Raw genomic sequence first — 20,249 nt, 5'->3', positions numbered from 1 at the left:
AAATCATGATTTCACCTGAGCCGAAATCAAGAGTTGGATGCTTAACCAACTGAGCCACTCAGGAATCCCTGAAGATTGTATATTTTTCAAAGTTAAGGATTTAAAGACATACTTTAAATATTGTAAATTATATGTATGTTTGATGCATATGTGTGTATGTAATTGCATATTAAAGTTAGTAAGGAAATGTTCTCTAAAAAGCTAATTGGTCAGGAAAGATAAATTTAAAATATTTCATATCAAAACAAGGGTAAAAGGGCTTAACAAATTGAATTGAATGTATTAAAAACTGTATACTTTAAACTTTTGTCTGTTAACTTTAATGACAATTGATCATGGTACCCAGGTTTAAAACTAACATTTTGGGATGCCCAGTTTCTAAAAGAATTTGTTAATTCCAAAAGTGTTGCTACAGTTTCTGTCCTTGAGAAAAGTAAAAGAGGATTTGGAATTATTCCAGAGAAACTTGTGTATAAAAATCTTGTACTTCCAACTACGCATTGAGCCACTCCAGGAGGATGCAACTGCTGTGGCAAGGACCCTTAGACAGAACTTTGGAGACTGAACCACTGGATTTTCTGCATTTCTTGAGGTGAATTCACAGATCAGACTTCCCTTAATCTCCACTACTTACATGCCGCCTCAAGGAACCAAGTGCCAAAGTAAGTTTCCACTTGTTAGAACACTGAACTGCTTGGAATTGAATGTGAATTTAAACAATTAGACGAAGAAATACTTGACAGGTGTTGATATTGTCCAAGAAAAAAATTATCCTAACACTTGTTAAAAGGGTAAGAAAGACTTTTCTTCAGGACTTTTGTATTATGTATCAAGATTATCCCCATGGGAGACCTATGGGGCTCAACTCTGAAGATGTCAAAGACAGCTTGGGATTTATAGCAAAGGAACAGACCGAGGGGGTTAATGGGTAGAATATCAGTAAAGGGAGACATCAAGGGTAATGGGATTCTCGTCAAAAGCAGGCCACGATGATCAGATAAAAAGGGTGGGGGAATTCTTGCTTAAACGGGGCTAGGCAGGTGGAAGAGCCCAAGGAAGATGACTTGTCAAAACTGGGGCTCTGAGAAGACTGTGTAATGTTTGGTCAAGAAGAGAGTGTTCATCAATATAATCGCAACGATTTTTTTACAAATACCTCAAAACAGTTTGCCTACATCAGTGAGATGCATTCCAAGGACAACCACCTTAGGATAATGCTAGACCTTATTATTCTTCTATTATGTTTTTAATTGATGTTGATGTTCGTATCTTATAGATTTGGGGGAGTCCATTACGATAACAGCACAAATTGCTTGAACACTTTCCATATGCCACTCTTCTGGGTGTTTTTCATGTACCATCGCATTGGGTCTTCACAGCATCCTCATCAGGTAAAGTACTATTATTAGTGTCGCTTTACATATAAAGAAACAAACTCTCAGAAATTAAGAGTGCCAAAGATTGCACCGTTAATTAAATGGCACTGCCTACTGCAAAGACTACAGTCTTGACCAGCAGGCTGTACTGCCTCCCAAACAAGTAATTCTTGGTCAGAATTAAGAATTATAATTAAAGGAATAATTTTATGGTTTATAAGATACTATCATTTGGTTGAAGGGCTAAAACATGTAACTAAGCATTTGGTGATGTCAGAGGTAAATATTAAAGACGAGAACTCAGGGGCACCTGGGTGGCTCAGTTGGTTAAGCATCCGACTTCGGCTCAGGTCATGATCTCACCATTCATGGGTTCGAGCCCCGTGTTGGGCTTTGTGCTAACAGCTCAGAGCCTGGAGCCTGCTTTGGATTCTGTGTTTCCCTCTCAGTCTGCCCCTCCTCTGCTCATGCTGTCTCTCTCTCTCTCTCTCTCTCAAAAATAAGTAAATGTTGAAACAATTTTTTTAAAAATATGAGAACTCAGGATTTTTAAGAATTCATCTTTTCCAGCCCTTACTCTGGAGGGATCTGGTAGCAGTACCATTACTGTCCCTCAGTAGAATTATCTCCTGTTTCTGGCATCACTACTTTCTGCTCAAAATTAGCCTGGTTTCTGGGAAAGTGGAAGCCTCCATGCCATAGGCCTGAGAGAGTGAAGAGGGTCCTGGAAATTTCTTTGTAAGACAGCAAGGAGGGCACTTTCGAAGTTCTGTTGGGGTTAAAAGAATAAAGCTAGTTTAAAGGGGGCTCCCATTGGCCAAGATATAACAATTTAAACATCAAAATAGAAAATTAAAATTGTACTTAATTAAAGCAAGTAGTCTCTGGAAAAATTTGTCTCCATAATTTCTTTTAAAAGAAAATATGTGGGGTGCCTCAGTCAGTTAAGCATCCAACTTCAGCTCAGGTCATGATCTCACGGTCTGTGAGTTCAAGCGCCACATTGGACTCTATGCTAACAGCACAGAGCCTGCTTTAGAGTCCCTGTCTCTCTCTCTCTCTCTCTGCCCCTCCTTCACTCGCACTCTCTCTCTAAAATAAACATTTCAAAAAAAAAAAAAATTAAAGGGCACCTGGGTGGCTCAGTTGGTTTAAGCATCCGACTTCAGCTCAAGTCATGACCTCAGGGTTCATGGGTTTGAGCCCCACATCGGGCTCTGTGCTGACAGCTTGGAGCCTGGAGCCTGCTACAGATCCTGTGTCCCTCTCTCTGCCCCTCCCCCACTCACACTCTCTCTCAAAAATAAATATTAAATATTTTTAAATTCTTTTTATGTTTGTTTATTTTTGAGAGAGAGACAGCGTGAGCCGGGGAGCAGCAGAGAGAGAGGGAAACACAGGATCTGAAGCAGGCTCTAGGCTCCAAGCTGTCATCACAGAGCCCGATCTGGGGCTCAAACCGACAACCGAGAGATCATGACCTGAGCCGAAGTCAGACGCTCAACTGACTGAGCCACCCAGGTGCCCCTAAAAATTTTTTTTTTTAAATTAAAGAAAAATTTTCTTTTCAAATTGCTAGTATGATTATACAAATTTATTTTTATTCATAAAATTTCTGTTGTAAGTTTAGTCCCAGTTGGTGGGGGGGGTGGTAGTGGGAATGAGGGTTTATTTTGTTTCTTAGTAATGGCGTCTGTGGGGATGTACCAGGAAATACATCAAGCTGTCCACAATCCCTGTCCTTCCCCATCTGGGACACTTGGAGGTGGGGGTGGAGGAGTGAGAGGGGAGAAGCAGGGTAGGATTGATAAGCAGACAAAAGGCACTAGTAAATTAGATCTTGGGTCTGTGGGAGGGAGGGCATGGGCCCTGGGTTCTTGGCAACCAGACCTGGCTGCTAGGACTTTCCCTTCCCTTTCTTGGCTTTGGCCTTGGGGGTGCAGGACTTGGTCACGGGAATGGTCTTCTGACACTGGGCATTGGTCTGTGCCTTCTTCAGAGTGCCTTGGCGGACTTTGGCGCCTGTGCCCCATCACACGCCCCCCACCCCAGCTCAAACTTGTACTTGCAGTCGGCTCCAAGCCGCTTCTTCCAGTTGCAGGCACCCTGCACCGGATGCGCAGCGTCTGGGCACCACAGGTACCCTTGCAGAAACCCACGCTGTGGGGCGCCTGGGTGGCGCAGTCGGTTAAGCGTCCGACTTCAGCCAGGTCACGATCTCGCGGCCCGTGAGTTCGAGCCCCGCGTCAGGCTCTGGGCTGATGGCTCGGAGCCTGGAGCCTGTTTCCGATTCTGTGTCTCCCTCTCTCTCTGCCCCTCCCCCGTTCATGCTCTGTCTCTCTCTGTCCCAAAAATAAATAAAAAACGTTGAAGAAACCCACGCTGAAGTCCTTGCTGCTGGGGGTGCCAGGCCCCCAGGTCCACTCCGTGCACTCACTCCCGGGGCCACCCTTCTTCACTTGTCTTTTTTTTTTTTTTTAAGTTTATTTACTTAGAGAACAAGAGAGAGAGAGAGAGAGAGAGAGAGAATCCCAAGCAGTCTCTGCACCGTCAGCGCAGAGCCCAACTGGGGCTCTGTCTGACCAACTGTGAGATCATGACCTCAGCAGAAAGCAAGAGTCTGACGCCTAACCAACTGAGCCACCCAGGCAACCCCACTTTGCCTTTCTTTTTGGCCACCGTGCTGGTGAGCACCAGCAGGGTGAGGAGGGCAAGGATCAAGCCTCAGCACTGCATCTTGTTCGCTGCCTGTGCTGCTATGCTCCCTCCCACGCTAGGCCCAATACTATCATGTTCATTTAAACCAAAGTATCCACACTGTAATCTGTTTAGGTAATGTTTATTTTCATTTTTTTAATGAAAGCTTTACTGAGATAAAATTCACCCTTTTAATGTAGAATTTAGTGGGTTCGAGTATTCAGAGTTGTGTGATCCTAATTCCAGAACATTTTCCTCACCCTAAAAAAACTACATACTGGTTAAGTTATTCCCTGTTCCCCCAGGAACAGGTAGCCAGATTAGTAGTCTCAGGCAGCCACTAATTTATTTCTATGTATTTTCCTATTCTAAGCATTCCATATAAATGGACTCATACAATATGTGGCCTTTTGTGTCTGCATTCTTTCAAATGACATATTTTCAAGGTTCATCCATGTTCTAGCATGTATCAGTTAATTCACTTTTATACCTGAATGATATTCCACCATATGGATGGAATATGTTCATTCGACAGTTGATGGACATTTGGGTTGTTTCCACTTTTTGGCTATTACAAATGTTGCTACGAATACTCCCATATAAGATTTTGTGTTTTCAGTCCTCTTGGGTATATAATGTGGGTCATATGGTAACTTTATGCTTAACTTCTTCAGGAACTGCCAAATTCTTACAGTGTGGTTGCATAGATTTTACAATCCCAGTGATGTGAGTTTGAATTTCACCACATTCTCATTAACACTTGTTACTGTCTTTGTTATTTTTGCCATCCTAGTGGGTATGAACTGGTAGGTAGCTCTGTTTTGATTTGCATTTCCCTAATGAGTGTTAGATAGAAGATGTTCAGCATCTTTTCATGTGCTTGTTGGCCATTTATTTTCTCTGGGGAATTGTCTGCTCAGAATCTTTGTCCGTGTTTTGTCTTTTTATTATTGAATTTTAAGAGTTTTTATAATTCTGGATATAGGTCTTTTAAGAGATCCATGATTTGCAAACATTTTTTCCATTCAGTGGCTTTTCATTTTCTTGATGGTGTCCTCATTTGAAACACAGGTTTTGGGCGCCTAGGTGGCTCAGTCTGACTTCAGCTCAGGTCATGATCTTGCAGTTCGTGGGGGTTTGAGCCCTGCATTGGGCTCTGTGCTGACAGCTCAGAGCCTGGAACCTGCTTCTGATTCTGTGTCTCCCGCTGTCTCTGCCCTTCCCCTGCTCGTGCTCTATCTATCTCTCTCAAAAATAAATAAACGTTAAAAGAAAAAAACGAAACACAAGTTTTTAACGTGATGAAGTCCAATTTATCTATTTTTTCTTTTGTTGCTTGTGCTTGATGTGATAACTAAGAAACCATTGCTTAATCCAAAGCTATGAAGATTTAGTTCTAGGTTTTCTTCTAAAGTTTTATGTCTACAGTATAATTTTAATATTCTCTTTAGAGATGCCCAAAGACCATTCTACCAAACACAAAAGAAAGAATCCATGGTTTTTCATTTGCAACTGAGGTAATAACTCCCCACCTAGAAGTTCCTTTTACTACTTTTTATTAAAAAAATTTTTTTTTTCAACGTTTTTTTATTTATTTTTGGGACAGAGAGAGACAGAGCATGAACGGGGGAGGGGCAGAGAGAGAGGGAGACACAGAATCGGAAACAGGCTCCAGGCTCCGAGCCATCAGCCCAGAGCCTGACGCGGGGCTCGAACTCACAGACTGCGAGATCGTGACCTGGCTGAAGTCGGACGCTTTAACCGACTGCGCCACCCAGGCGCCCCTACTTTTTATTTTTAATGTTAACATTTATTCATTTTTGAGAGACAAAGTGTGAGCAGGGGAGGGGCAGGGAGAGAGGGGGACACGGAATCCGAAGCAGGCTCCAGGCTCCGTGCTATCAGCAGTGAGCCTGATGTGGGGCTCAAACCCATGAACCATGAGATCATGACCTGAGCTGAAACCAAGAGTCTGACACGACTGAGCCACCCTGGTGCCCCTACTTTTACTACTTCTTATCCATTTCCCAGTCATGTGATTAAAAGGACCTTAGTTCTAAACCTGGTAAGGAATTCAAATGTAAATGTGGTGGCTTAGGGATATTTGGAAAACTTGTGCTATGTGCTAGGGGCAAATCAAATGAGATCACCCAGGCCTGCAAAGAGCTCACAGGCAGTTGAGGACACAATCAGAAACAGGAAACTACCGGGTCACCACTTTTTTATAAGAGTGGCCCCTCATAATGCAGTGGGGTTGGAGTGAAGGACAGTATGCAAAAGCATGCCAAGGCCCAAAGCTGACGAGAAAATGATATGTTCTAAGAACTACAAAGAGCTCACTATGGGTGATCAGGAATGGTGGTAAGGAAGCAGGAGCAAGAAGAGAAACATGTTCCAGTGAGAAGTTAGCCAGAAAGGTAAAGCACCATAACCAAAGTATTGTGCTAGGTGCCCTGGACACAAAGGGAAGGTCCAGCCTCCCTATGGCTAAAGAAGTTCAAAATGATGACTCTTGCCATCCCTCTCTGACGCTGGCACTAGTTAGTATAATTTCACTTCATATAAGACCAACTCATTAATAACCTTGGCCTTTCAGTCTGCCAAGTGCTCATGGGAGAAGCTTAAGTTTAAAATTTTTAAGCAGCAGAGAGGCTTGGAAACAGTTTATAAAGTATCTAAATTATTTATTTAAAGAATTTTTAAAAGACAGGTTGAATACAACCCCAGCCTTTCATTTTGGTATATCTATGTTCCAGAAAAGGTTTAAGATAGCTAAACTGTTACTGTGTTATATTCTGCTGTAAATTTTAGGCACAGAAATAAGTCTTCACCAAAGCAAATGAAATGCCACACATTATAAAATATTACTAGGATATTACTAGGAACAACAGAAATTTGTAAAAATGAAATTTTGTGTATATGAATGATTTAGAATCAAGAATGTTCCATATATTTACTTTTGCATGCAAAACAAGAATCATGTTCAGCTCTTCTAATACAGTTATGCAGATGATTGTGGAAAACAAGGACACTTGATCCTTTTCCCGAATTAGCAATGATAGACACCTAGAAAGGAGTGAGTAGGCCCTTTCATAAAGGTCTCAATTTCCTTATGAAAGAAAACTGCTAATTAAGGGAAGAGAAAATAATAATCACTCAATGTCCATAATATCTTTGCTATTGACAAGGACCTTTCATATATTTTTGATCCTCACAGCCACCCTGTGAAGTAGACAGGTTTCAGTTATTAATTTTAATGAAGCATTTTCTCCATCAACACTGAAAAGAGCCCAGAGAAGTTTGCTCTTGGACCTTAGTTTCCATGTATTTAAATAATCAAAGTTTTAGAAAAGATGTTTTTCTGACTAACTTAGTTTCAGAGTTGCATTAAACATTTATTTTCACAGGGGTGCCTGGGTGGCTCAGTCGGTTAAGCGTCCGACTTCGGCTCAGGTCATGATCTCGCGGTTCGTGAGTTCGAGCCCCGTGTCGGGCTCTGTGCTGACATCTCAGAGCCTGGAGCCTGCTTCAGATTCTGTGTCTCCCTCTCTCTCTGGCCCTTCCCTTCTTGAGCTCTGTCTCTCTCTCTCGAAAGTAAATAAACATTAAAAAAACAAAACAAAACATTTATTTCACAGACTATCCTTTACAAAGACAATAAGAAATTTCTGAAGTCCACCTTTGAATTCTTTTGGGATTCACTCCGACTAAGCAACAATTTTAATTTAGAGAAGTGTTTCTTAGTTTTGCTCACACTCTTTGAGCAGGTGGGTGTTGACTGTCCAGATGTCGGTGTCCTGAAAACAAACATAAAACCACACTTAGGTATACTGATAAGTTTTAAAAGTGTTTTTCCTGCTTAGCCTAGATAATTGCTACTAGAATCCTTTTCTACCCTTGTGTATTACAGCCACATATGAGCAGTGGCTGGACCCAGCATTCATTTCCCATTTTGTTAAAAACTCCCTGACTACTGAGGCTCTAGGCAATATTCAGGAGGTATGCTGGGTGGTTCTGGAAGTTTCCATCAAACCTCAAGAAGGCTAAAGGTAAAGTGTCATCAGGTCTGAGTTCCCCGTTAAGTCTGACATCAGGATTCCTGACAATTCTAAGGACTTTAAAAATCTGTTTCTTCACAGCTCAAGATCACTTCCTTTCTCAAAACTGAAGAACTCAACCTCCACACGCAGGTGCCACTCCATCGTATCTCCCCGCCTGCGTAAGCTCCCCAGGGTAGACTGTGTACTACTAGTCGTGTATTCCCCCCGCTACTTAGCAGTGCCAGGCACAGAAGGGGTCTTCTAAAAATATTCCCTGGATAAATGGTTCTCCAGCTGCTGTGTATATATTTAGCTTCCTTCTATTTCATGCCCTCCAGTTGTGTTCCACACCCACGAACCCTTATTGGGGTTTGTCAGTCTGATCCCTCTTCCACTCCCCATCTGTATGATAAATGTGAAACATCTTTCCCATTCCTGCATATATCTAAAAAGCAGTCTGGTCTAAATACAAGTTAATTATTTTAAATATGCCAAATCCTCTTTTATCTATATTTGTCCAATAAAGTAGAAACTTATGTGATGAATTCCTACCAGCCAAATATCAAAATAATTAAATCAAAATATGGAGAAAACTGGACTTGAAATTTTAATTCTTACCCAATTTGATAAATGTCAACACCAATATAAAAAACTCAATTCAGTAAACAGAGATAATTCAGTCCTTGCTGACTTATGTTATTTATATTCAAGAAACTACCAGACTGTTTCTCTTTCAGCAAAAAACGTCCAAAAATTCCTTTCCCAGTTTCTACGAAACTAAATTTACTGACTATCAAAGTGACTATAGTACTGTGAACTACAAAAATAAGACATGTGCTCAGTCATACAGTTAATTTAGTAGCACCTGACAAATCCCTATTCAGCGAGATTTCCATAGGAACTTCTGACAGGAAATCAGAGGAAATACCAAGAACAAAGGTTTAGAGCAAGAAAGTAAACTGAGTGGTTCAGTTTTGCTGGTACGTAAGATGAATTAAGGTAAAGTACAACAGGCAGACAGATTGGTGCCAGGTAATAAGGGCTGGGAAGCCAGGCTGGAACATCTGACCCAAATGCTATGGAGGTGAAGTGTGAAAGGCTTCTAATCAGAGCTGTGCGTTAGGGAAATGATCGGGCTAGAAGGGTTTGAAACTAGAAGCAAGAAATTACTATAGTAATCCAGCAAAATAATCCATTTACTGGATAATACAGTAATCCATTACAGTAGTAAATCCCAGCAAAAGGTGGATACAGACCTGAACACAGCAGTAGGAAAAAAGGAGAACAGGTGCAAACACCATGGAGGTAGGACAGATGGAAACTGGCAACTAACTGGACAAGGACCAAGGGAGTAGGAGCTGTCAACTCTACTCACCATGTCAGGTCAGAATGTCAAAGGCATGTTCACTGACAGAATAAGGAACTTAGGAGGATGAAGAGGTCTGAGTAGTCAGCTGTGGGGACATGGTGGGGGGATAAAATGGATGTATATGGCAGGCAGCTGGGAACGGGCCCAGGAGAGGTTGAAGTAGAGGAATATACCTGGAAGTTATAAACAGAGAGGAGAATGAAAAACACAGGAGCATAGGACATTAGAAAAGAAAAGGATATGGAGGGAAAAAAGGGGCCAAGGCCTGACCTGCGTGGCAAATTTAGGGAGTGTATATTAAACAAAGGAAATTAGAAGAAATAAGAGTTAACACCAGCAATTCAAATAGCTTAATGAATTCAGATACCTGAATACAAAGGCTGGCCTCTTGCCTTTGGAACCACACGTGTGATTTAGGTTTGTGGAACTCGGAGTCTTTCTCTCTGGTGTCTTCGGGCTGAGTTTAGTCGTAGGAGTGGTAGGACTGCTCTTCAGTGTGGATAGAAAGCTTCTACTTTTACCATGATGTTTAACTGTTCTGTTGCATGTTTTACAAGTAATCAACTGTCATAAAAAAGAAGAAATACTGGGCCTGATTTCTTTTCCAATTTAATCCAATAAACTACATGTTCATTAAATTCTTGTACATAAGGGACTACACCAGGTAATACTGGTGAGTAACAGGGGCTCCCCTGAGGGAGTTTATAATCTAGCGGCAGCAATCAGACAAGACACAAATTTAAAATGAGAAAATCTTCAATAAAAAGTTACTGGTTAAACATCTGTATTTAATTCAAAACACCTTTTTATTTTCATTTGATTTTTAAAGATTTTACTTTTAAATAATCTCTACACCCAATGTGGGGGCTTGAACTCACAACCCTGAGATCAATGAGCCAGCCAGGTTCCCCTAAAACACCTTTTAAAGATAACAAAGCCTCTACGTTCTCAATATAAAACCATGTTTGGGGAGAATGGAGGAGACTGTGATTGAAACCCTTTGACATCTGGAAGGATGTTCTTTACAACAGCAGTTGACATTTAACATTTGTTGCAGACAAACTCCAAGTGGTTTTCCAATAAAACATGGCAAATTATCACTGAAATTTTAAGTGACCCCTTCAAACTCTTAGTGATTCTGCAAATATAGGTCTAAGTTAGTTTATAAAACCAATCAAATGAATTCTCACATTCTCCTACCTCTTCACTCCATTAGCTGCAGAGGCTGACTTATAGTAGGAATTTCATAATGTAATTGTCAAATCACTATGTGTAAACTTGAAACTAGTATGTCAACTATATACTTCAATCACAAATTTTTTAAAAATAAGCTTTACTCTTGATGAAACATCACTAGAAGAAAAACTTATGTATATATTTTGACAATCTGAATGTATGATCACAAACTTCTGAGTTATATGTAGTCTGATCTTTAACCAACTTCAATTTAAGTAAAAGAAAATTCTAGTTTATTTATACATACTAGAATTGAAATCTTACCAATACACTTCTGGAGTCTTTGTATTTTTTCACAATTTTTGCTTCTTTAAAATTGAGTGTACAATTTCTTGCCTCTCGGTTAAGAAGTTTCTGTATTTTGGGTGTCAGTTTGGATTTGGGTTTGAGGCGCACTCGAGAGTTATCCGAGACCAGCAACTGGAAACAGTATGGACATGTTCCTTCAAAAGTGTTGTTATCATCTGAAATTATACAAATGAAACTCATGATTTAGTCCATCAGAATAGTTTGTTACCTCAAGCCAATATTATGTGAAAAAGTGTATTGTTTAATATGAGCAGATACATATTTTCCTTAAGCAAACTCAAAATAGAACTTACAAGAAGATAAACTGGCAATAATTCATTTTGCAAAACACTAATTCTATCCATTCATTCCTTTAGCGACAGGTGAAGTCCCCACTCTTTGCGATGTTACTCATTACTTGTTACTAAGTAAAAAAGACGATCTTGCCAATTTTACATATTTATCATAAAACAATAAATTATACTGTGATTGTTTCTTTTTTAAACAATTAGCATAATTTTGTGATTTGTGGGCCAGGCTTTCTGCAGATAACTCTCAGTGCAAGGTAAAAGGACAACAGACTTGCCCCAGACTGTTTATGCAGTCAAGATAGCCATCTACCACACTGGGCTAGGGAGACATAAATATGGAGTAAGAGAGTTGCTATCTTTAAAGAACTCACATTCTAGGTGAGCCCTAAGCAAAAGAAAATACAGTTCTGGTAAGAACTGTAATAGAGTATAATTAAAATGCCCTGGAAATTATTAAACTCTGTATAGACCAGCCAGAAACACTCCAAAAGAAGTGGCCTGAGAGAGGTCAAATACCTATATTTAGAGAATGGTGTTTATTATTAGAAAAGGGCTTTCAGGCAGAAGTACAGTGAAAAAGAAAGCATGGCTATTAGGGAAAGGTGAGGTTGGGGAAGTGATGCAGCTGGAAACGAAGGTGGGTACACCATCAATTTATTCAATAAATATTTACTGGCGAGCACTCTACATATACAACTAAAGACCATGCTTGTAACCCAGCTCTGCCAAATGTTAAATTCAATCATATTTATTAGTGACTGTAAAGTGACAGGAAGAGTTCTGGGTGCAAGAGATAAAACAGTGAATAAAGGACAATTCATGGAGAGAGAAAGTAAATATGGCAACACCAAATACTAAGTGCTGGGGAAAAAAGGGGGAATAGGGAGTGGCAATGGAGGTGCTGAAGTCCTTTTTTTTTTGGTTAGAGTTTATTTTTATGTATCTTGAGAGAGATAGAAAGCAAGCAGGGGACGGGCAGAGAAAGGGTGAACCGTTCCTGTCAGTGCAGAGCCCGACTTGCAGCTCGAGCTCACAAACTGTGAGATCACGACGACCTGGGCCCAAATCAAGAGTCAGATGCTTAACCAACTGAGCCATCCAGGCGCCCACACATTGCTGTCGTCTTAAATAAGGTAGCTACGGAAAGCTTTGTGGAATGACATCTGTAGAGAGCAGAAGGAAGCGAGTGAGAATGGAATCCATGAAGATACACGAGGTTAAGAATTCCAGGTAGAGGGAAGGACAGCTGCAAAGGCTGCTTTAGAACAAGGAGGGCTAACAGTGGTTGGAGTTGAGTAAACAAAAGGGAAGAGCAGGTTGGACAGGCAACCTTGAACTTTGATGTAGGTCCTTGTAGTCCATTTAAAAGATTTTCACTTTTAAATGATTTAGTCCATCATTGGACTAAATCCCATTGGTCCAAACATCCCATTTGAGATGGGCAGTTATTTGAGAGTTTGTAGCAAAGAATAACATGATCTAGCTTAGGTTTCTACTGGGCTCACTCTGGCTGCTCAATTGAGAATGGACTGTAGTATGCATGAGAGCTTGTTGACGTGGTCCAGGATAGTAACATGATAAGTGATGGTGATAAGTGGCTAGATTCTGGATATACTTTAAAGCCAACAGGATTTGCTGGCATATTGGCTTGGGGAGGAGAGCTGTTAGGGAGTCAAAAATGGCCCCAGAGTTTGGGGGCTGGTAACTCTAAGGATGGAATTCCCGCTAACTGAACTGGTAAGAACTAGAGGAAGGCTGGGTTGGGAGGTAAAGCTCGAGTTTTGGCCTAACAGACACTCAAAAGAAATTGTCAAGAAGGCTTCTGGATAGAAGTCTAGAATGCGGAGAAGTCCTGGTTGGGGGTACAAATTTGGAAGTCCTCAGCATACAGAATTTAAAAGCCATGAGACTGAATGAAAAACTGTCACAAAGAAGTGAGGTTAACGAAAAGAGATCCAAGGAAACTGGAACTTTTCATGAAACAGAAGCCTCTGGGGTAGTTGCGGGGGGAGGCGGTTAGGAGGGCAGTGGGTCGATGAGATTTCTCTTTTGGGTCATCCTGAGCGCTGTGCGGAATGGAGGGGAGCGGGGCGACGAGCGTCTGACCCGCAACCGTCGGACGTTCTCCCTACCGTGTGACGAACTGTAGGCCCAGCTGTAAAGGAGGAGGAGAACCGTGAGCGAAGAGGGAAGACCCACCACCGCCGCCCGCATCCCCTCCTGCCCCTTTCTTACAGGAGATACCGGGCCTGGCCCGGACAGCTCTCGTATAGTTGCCGCGCCGCAGCCTCAAGGTAATGCTTCTGCCTCATCTCTCCCACTGCTCCCACGCGGCTAAGCCCCGGAGACGACAGCGGACTCCGGAAGCCGGCTTCCCAGCGCACCGGACTTTGACCTCGGACTCCAAGCTCCCTCCGGAAACAGGCGCCCGCCGCAGAGGCGTTCCGGTTTTCCTCGAGTCCCGCCCGGCGCGCAGGCCGACCCCCTCCCCGCCCTTGGCCCTGCCCCCAGGCTCCGCCCCGTCCCCCCGGATCCGCTTCAGACCCACGCCTGCGCGGAGTGGCGGGAGCCGGCGGTGGTTTCGACGCTGGAAAAGAGTGACCGGCCGGCCTGTCTTTGGCTTCTGATGGCGTCCTATGTGATACCCCTGTTGTTTCCTCAGCCCACGCCGCCTTCTAGATTCTCCATCGAGGATGTGGACTTGGGTCCGCAAGGAGGCCACCGGGGTAAGCGCGGCAGCGGGCCAGCCTACTCTCTCAGTGCACAAGCGAGCTTACCTTCACCCCCGTTAACTGAAGTGAAATACACATAGGAGAGTGTTGACGATTCAGTACATTCTCAGTGTTGCGCAAACACCACTGTTACCTAGTTTGGAAACATTTCTATCACCCTAAAGAAACCCCTTCCCCATTTAGCAGTTGCTTCCCATTCTCCCCTCCCTGCCAGGCCCCGGCGACCACTAGTCCGCTTTCTGAATCTGTGGGTTTATTCTCGCCATTTCTTGTAAGTGGAATCATACCTGTCATCTTTTGTGTCCGGATTCTTCCACCTAGTATAATGTTTATGATGTTCATTCGCCTTGTAGCTTATATCAGAACTTCATTCCCTTTTATGACTTTACGTCGTATGTATACCAAGTAGTCTTTATTCGTTCATCAATGATAGACAGTTGGATTATTTCCTTTTGGCTGCTGTGGATAGTGCTACTGTGAACATGTATGTTTTCTATTTTGGGGGGGGGGGTAAATGGGAGTGAAAATGCTGGATCCTAAAGTAATGCCATGTTTAACAAAGATTCCAATTTCTCCTACATCCTCAGGAACCCTCATTTTCCACTTTGGTTTTTGTTTTGTTTTCTTGTATTTTTATTCTAACCATCCTAGCGAGTGTGAAGTGGCATCTCACTGTGGTTTTGATTTGCATTCCCTAGTGAATAATGATGCCAAGTATCCTTTCATGTGTTTGTTGACAACTTGTATATTTTCTTTGGAGAAATGTCTATTCAAGTCCCTTGCTCATTTTAAAATTGGGTTGTTTGCCTTTTGTTGTTGAGTTGTTAGAGTTTTAAAAGATATATTCTGGAGACTAGACCCTTATTTATCCTTCATTTTCAATATTTGAAAGGACTCAAATTGAGATAGGGAAACTGAAAGGATTCCATTTTTAGAAAGGCTCCATCTCTGCTGTTTTTCTGCAAGGCCCCATTTACTCATGTTCTATATTTCACCTTGCGTCTGACTAAACCAAATAACCTATGTTCCCACTCCAAGAAGGAGGCAAGAAAGTTAATCATTCTTTGAGTTTTGTTTTAGGCCTCCAAATGCCTGATAACATCTAAGAAGAACTGGATTTCAAACATGTTTCAGGACATTAGCTTCAAACAAATCTCACCCACCGCTGGCATCGATATCCCCTCCCTGCGATGATTTTTGAAATAACAACTATTACTCACCTGTCACTTACCCTCGAATCCAACCCTACCCTGGATTCCTGGAGGAACACATACCCTGGACCCTTTCAATATAAACTCTTAACCCCAAGTGGTGAAGAGACTCACTCTCGTTTCCTTTCCGAGTCTCCCACTCTGTCTGCTATACTCTGTCACTTACACTGTTCAATAAACTCTGCTTTCACTTCCCACTTCCTGATTTCTCTCCTGCACAAAGCCAAGGACCCTCTTGGCTTGTCCTGTGGGACCTCCTCTGTGTTCCTGGACCTGGCCTGTCTACGTCAAAATGATACAGAAGTTTGTAAAAAGAAAGCATATATTTACATCTGTATAGACGTATTTTAATTTTTCAAAGGAGAAGTTATTACATCTGTTCTTCCCACCTTTTCATCCTACTTCTCTGGTTGATGGACGTTTAGCAGATAGGTATCTTCTCCTCTACGTCCACACATAAGTAAATGGATGCGTGTATAAACATCCCCTCTAACCACTGTCCCCACTACCACGAACACATACACACGCACTAAAAAACCAAAACATACATTAAAAAAGCTAAGCGAAAATTAGAAAGTCCCTTACTACATAACTTGCCTTTTTCCTTAACCAAAGACCGCAGACATCTTTCCAGGTCAGTACATATATTTTTGCAACAGCAAAAAATCTTGTATGAACTGGTACTTTTTATTTCTTTTGTCTGAATTCCTAAAAGAGAAATTACTGAGTGGAATGATGTGCGCATCTGTATTTGTCAGACCTCCAAAACAGGTTGTAGCAATTTGTACTCTAAGCATAATATCTGAGAAAGTTGGGTTCGACTGTATGGGTGAAAATGTGAAAGCTATTGGTTCTCCTAAATACAAGTGAGATAAAGTCTCTTTTCATATGTTCCTTGATGCTTGCATTTTCTCTTGTGAAGAGAAATCTTCTCCTCTTCTAGGAGATCTTTGTGTCTTGGGGAAAATTATCCTCTGCTTGTCATATAGAATGCAGTACTTTCTTGCTTACCATTTTTCTTTGGCATGGTTTATAGCATTTTTGCCATATAGGATTTTGTATGTGGTCAAACGTTTTTCGTTACTGGATCTGAGTTTCCTGTGTAGCTTTAAAAAGCCTCGCTTAGTGCTTGCTTCTGCAGCACATATACTAAAATTGGAAGGATACAGAGATTAGCATGGCCCCTCCCTGCCCATGCAGGATGATATGCAAATTTGTGAAACATTAAAAATAAAATAAAATAAAATAAAATAAAATGGCCTCATTTATGCCAAGACTAAACAACCAACTATCCATCCAAATGTTTTTCTCATGCTTTTCTAGTTTGACTTCTTCCATGCACATCTTTAATCAATATGAAATGTATTTCTACTTAAGTATAGGGTAGAGCATCTAACTGACATTTTTTCCAGATGGTTAGCAAGTTACGTGAATAACTCTTACTAGGTAAATTACTCTTTTTCTATTGGAATTGAAATTTAAACAATGCAGTGAACACTGAATGTGTGCCAGGCATTTCTAAGCATCTTACTTGTAACTCATATAATCCTCATACCCCGTGGCATTAGGTGAAATGCCAGTTTATCACATAAGGTTTTTTTTTTTAACACAGTTGCATCTGTTTCTAGAGTCTTTATCTGCTTCACTAACCAATACAGCAGAAAAGAGGAGAAATGCACTGTGTGCGCACGTACACCTACTTCCCCTGCCCTCCACCACACTTTCCTTCAGTTCTTCTCTCGCCTCTGAGCACCACACTCCTACTTCCAGATGCCGCCTCAGCATCTCTGCTTGTGTTGCAACTTGTCTTCTCAGACACATTGTGGCCCAGATGGCACTCTTGATTTCCCCCACCAGCCTGCCCAGCCACCCAGTCTTCCTCTGTGTCAGCCCCGCCAAGCACCATTGCTGCATCCTCTTCCCACCCCTTGTAGCCAATCCACTCTGGGGTGCCAGCTCCCCACCAGGAGCAGATGGGGACTCTTCACTTCTCCACACACCTTGGCCACCCTCTCCTTTTGCCTGCATCCCTAGCATGGCCCCCTACATTCTTTTCCTGTGTCCTCTCTCCCAGCCCATTCTTCACAGGGCATAGTGGCCTTCTTAAAATGTAAGTCATTTTTTTGGACATGGAATGTCCTTGCTCAGAGTCTCCAGACTCCTCATTGCACCTGGAACAAAATTGCCTAGCTGTGCTCTGCAGACCTCTGTTTCTCTTTCTGCCTCCTGCCATTTGGCCAAAGATGGGAGCAGTCACAGAGGCACATGACCATGGAGTAACTTTCCAGCTCCAGCTTTCTGGTCATAGAGCCAGAAAGGGGCATTGTAGAAAAGTACTGGAGAACCGAACTAACAGACCATCAACCAGGCTCCAGATGACCACTGAGTAGTAACTTGTTCAGGGTCTATCCAAATTGTACTGCAAAGGCTTTGGAAACAACTTAAATGTGAACCACAACTCACAAAAGGCAGGTTGAGCTTGTAGTATGACCCTAAGCAGGTCTATTCCCTAAAACAAAAATATGTACATACTGCATAGGATTTAAACAAGACCCAGGGTCTCATTACAAAGTATAATTTCCAGGAGACAGTCCAAAATTCTTGGCATATGAAAAACCAAGAAAATCTCATCTCACGTGGGAAAACAACAGTCAACAGACATCAACAGTAAAATTGACACAGATGTTGGAATTATCTGGCAATGACTTGTCCACAGCTATTGTACGACTGCTTCACCAAACAGTCACACCCTTGAAAACCAGCTTTTCTCATGAAGGGCTTGGTAGTAAGTATTTGAGGCAAGACCTATGGTCTCTGCTGCCTCCCCTCCACTCCGTGAAAACAGCCACAGACAGCTGTCCACAATCCATAAACGAGTAAATGTGGCTGTTTTCCAGTAAATCTTTATTCATGGGATTTGCCCCATAGACCATAGTTCACCAATTCCTGATCTGTATTGTTTTTTAGATATTCTATTGATTTTTTTGTGTGTATTTACTTGTTCTATATATTATCAAGAACAGGGTCTTAAAGTCTTTCACCATGATTTTGGACTTGCTTATTCCTCCCCTTAGTTCTGTTTGTTTTTCTTAAGGTATTTTGAAGCTCTGATATTAGGTGCATAAATACTTTCATTGTTATGTTTTCCTGATGCATCACCCATTTATCATTATGATATTTCCCCCATTATCTGTAATAATGTTCTTCCTTAAAGTCTATTTTGTCAAATATTAATACAGTCACTTCAGATTCCTTTTTTAAAATTGAGGTAAAAAACACATAACATAGAATTCGCCATCTTAATCATTTAATCTTTTGTTTGTTTGTTTGTTTTAAATTTTTTTTTTCAACGTTTTTTATTTATTTTTGGGACAGAGAGAGACAGAGCATGAACGGGGGAGGGGCAGAGAGAGAGGGAGACACAGAATCGGAAACAGGCTCCAGGCTCCGAGCCATCAGCCCAGAGCCTGACGCGGGGCTCGAACTCATGGACCGCGAGATCGTGACCTGGCGGAAGTCGGACGCTTAACCGACTGCGCCACCCAGGCGCCCCAATGTTTGTTTGTTTTTTTGAGCAGGGGAGAGGGGCAGAGAGAGAGACAATCTTAAGCAGGCTCCACGCTCAGCACAGAGCCCAATGCGGGGCTCGATCCCACCACCCTGGGACTATGACCTCAGCTGAAATCAAGAGTCAGATGCTCAATCGACTGAACCACCCAGGCGCCCCTTAACCATTTTTAAGCGTACAGTTTGGTAGTGTTAAGTATACCCACACTGTTGTGGTTATAGATCTTTAGTACCATTTCATATTGTTAAAGTGAAACTCTATACCCTGAAATGCTAGTAAACCCTCCTTCTCACCCTCTCCAGCCCTTGGAAACCACTTTTCTATCTTCTATTTCTATGATTTTGACTACTGTAGATACTTCATATTAGTGGAATCACACAGATTTTGTCCTTTTGTGACTGGCTGATTCCACTTAGCATGTCTTTGAGGTTCCTCCATGTTGTATAGCGTGTGACAGGATTTCATCATTTTATTTATTTTTGCTTCTTATTAAAATTTTTTTAAGTTTATTTATTTTGAGAGAGAAAGAGAGAGGCGGGGGAGGGCAGAGACAGAGAGAGAGAGAAAATCCCAAGCAGGCTTGGTGCTGTCATGCAGAGCCTGATGCGGGGCTCCAACCCATGAACTGTGAGATCATGACCTGAGCTGAAATCAAGAGTCGGACGCTTAACTGACTGAGCCACTCACACGTTCTAGGATTTTGTATTTTAAAAGCAGCATATTCCTCTGTATGTATATACCAGATTTTCTTCATTCATTCATCTGTCAACAGACATTTGAGTTGCTTCCACTTCTTGGCCAGTTTGGATAATGCAGCAACGGACGTGGGTATGCAGACATTTTTTTCAGATCCTGTTTTAAATTATTTTCTTTTTTAAAATTCCTTTTAGACAAATACCCAGAATCGGGATTGCTGGGTCACATGGTAGTTGTATTTTTAATTTTTGGAGGCACCTCCAGAAACTAAGTATCTTCCACAGCAGCTGCCCCACTTCATAGTCCTGCCAACAGTACACAAAGCACTTCAGTTCCTCCACATGCTCACCGTCACTTGTTATTGCCTGACTTGTGTGTGTGTTTGTTTAGTGGTGACCATCTAGTAGGTCTGAGAGGATATCTCCCTGTGGTTTTGATTTGCATCTCTCTTATGACTTGTGAAGTTGAGCATCTTTTCATATGTTTGCTAGTTACTTCAGATTTCTTCTTTCTCGCTGCCTGGTATAACTCTTTCCGTCCTTTTACTTTCAATCTACTTGTGTCATTGTACTCAGGGTCCTTTTTTTTTTTTTTTTTTTTTTTTGTATATAGTGTGCAATTGTTTTTTTTTTTTTAAGTTTCTGTTTTGTTTTTAATCCATTCTGACGATCTCATTTAATTGGCATGCCTCGTGTATTTAAGGTACTTCCTGATACCAGGAGGTG

The 20,249-nt window shown here is 41.7% G+C and overlaps 1 protein-coding gene, 1 non-coding gene and 1 pseudogene across 4 annotated transcripts; 1 reads left to right on the top strand and 2 right to left on the bottom strand.

The window, feature by feature from the left end:
- Positions 1-2,999: 2,999 nt before the first annotated feature.
- On the bottom strand, positions 3,000-4,112 carry LOC122203621 (annotated as a pseudogene).
- Positions 4,113-7,683: 3,571 nt separating this feature from the next.
- Positions 7,684-14,425, bottom strand: CD3H18orf21 (chromosome D3 C18orf21 homolog). 3 transcript variants are annotated; one of them, XM_042910604.1, is made up of 5 exons: positions 14,337-14,425; positions 14,095-14,109; positions 10,983-11,182; positions 9,850-10,046; positions 7,684-7,870 (listed from the first exon to the last, which is right to left on the bottom strand). In XM_042910604.1, exons 1-5 carry the CDS (start codon positions 14,389-14,391, stop codon positions 7,720-7,722), a joined length of 618 nt encoding a protein of 205 aa, XP_042766538.1. In that variant the 5' UTR covers positions 14,392-14,425; the 3' UTR covers positions 7,684-7,719. The 3 variants fall into 3 exon arrangements, with proteins under 3 accessions (XP_042766538.1, XP_042766537.1, XP_042766539.1); XM_042910603.1 differs by lacking the exons at positions 14,095-14,109; positions 14,337-14,425 and adding exons at positions 13,450-13,472; positions 13,553-13,717; XM_042910605.1 differs by lacking the exon at positions 14,095-14,109 and having other exon boundaries at positions 14,337-14,359.
- A 1,960-nt stretch (positions 14,426-16,385) lies between these two features.
- On the top strand, positions 16,386-16,496 carry LOC122204283. The gene has a single exon (XR_006195586.1). It is a non-coding gene; the product is annotated as a U6 spliceosomal RNA (small nuclear RNA).
- Positions 16,497-20,249: the final 3,753 nt, after the last annotated feature.

The sequence above is a fragment of the Panthera leo genome, chromosome D3 (assembly GCF_018350215.1).
Source record: "Panthera leo isolate Ple1 chromosome D3, P.leo_Ple1_pat1.1, whole genome shotgun sequence".
NCBI classification, from domain to species: Eukaryota; Metazoa; Chordata; class Mammalia; order Carnivora; family Felidae; genus Panthera; species Panthera leo.
This window is presented reverse-complemented; position numbering and strand designations above follow the sequence as displayed.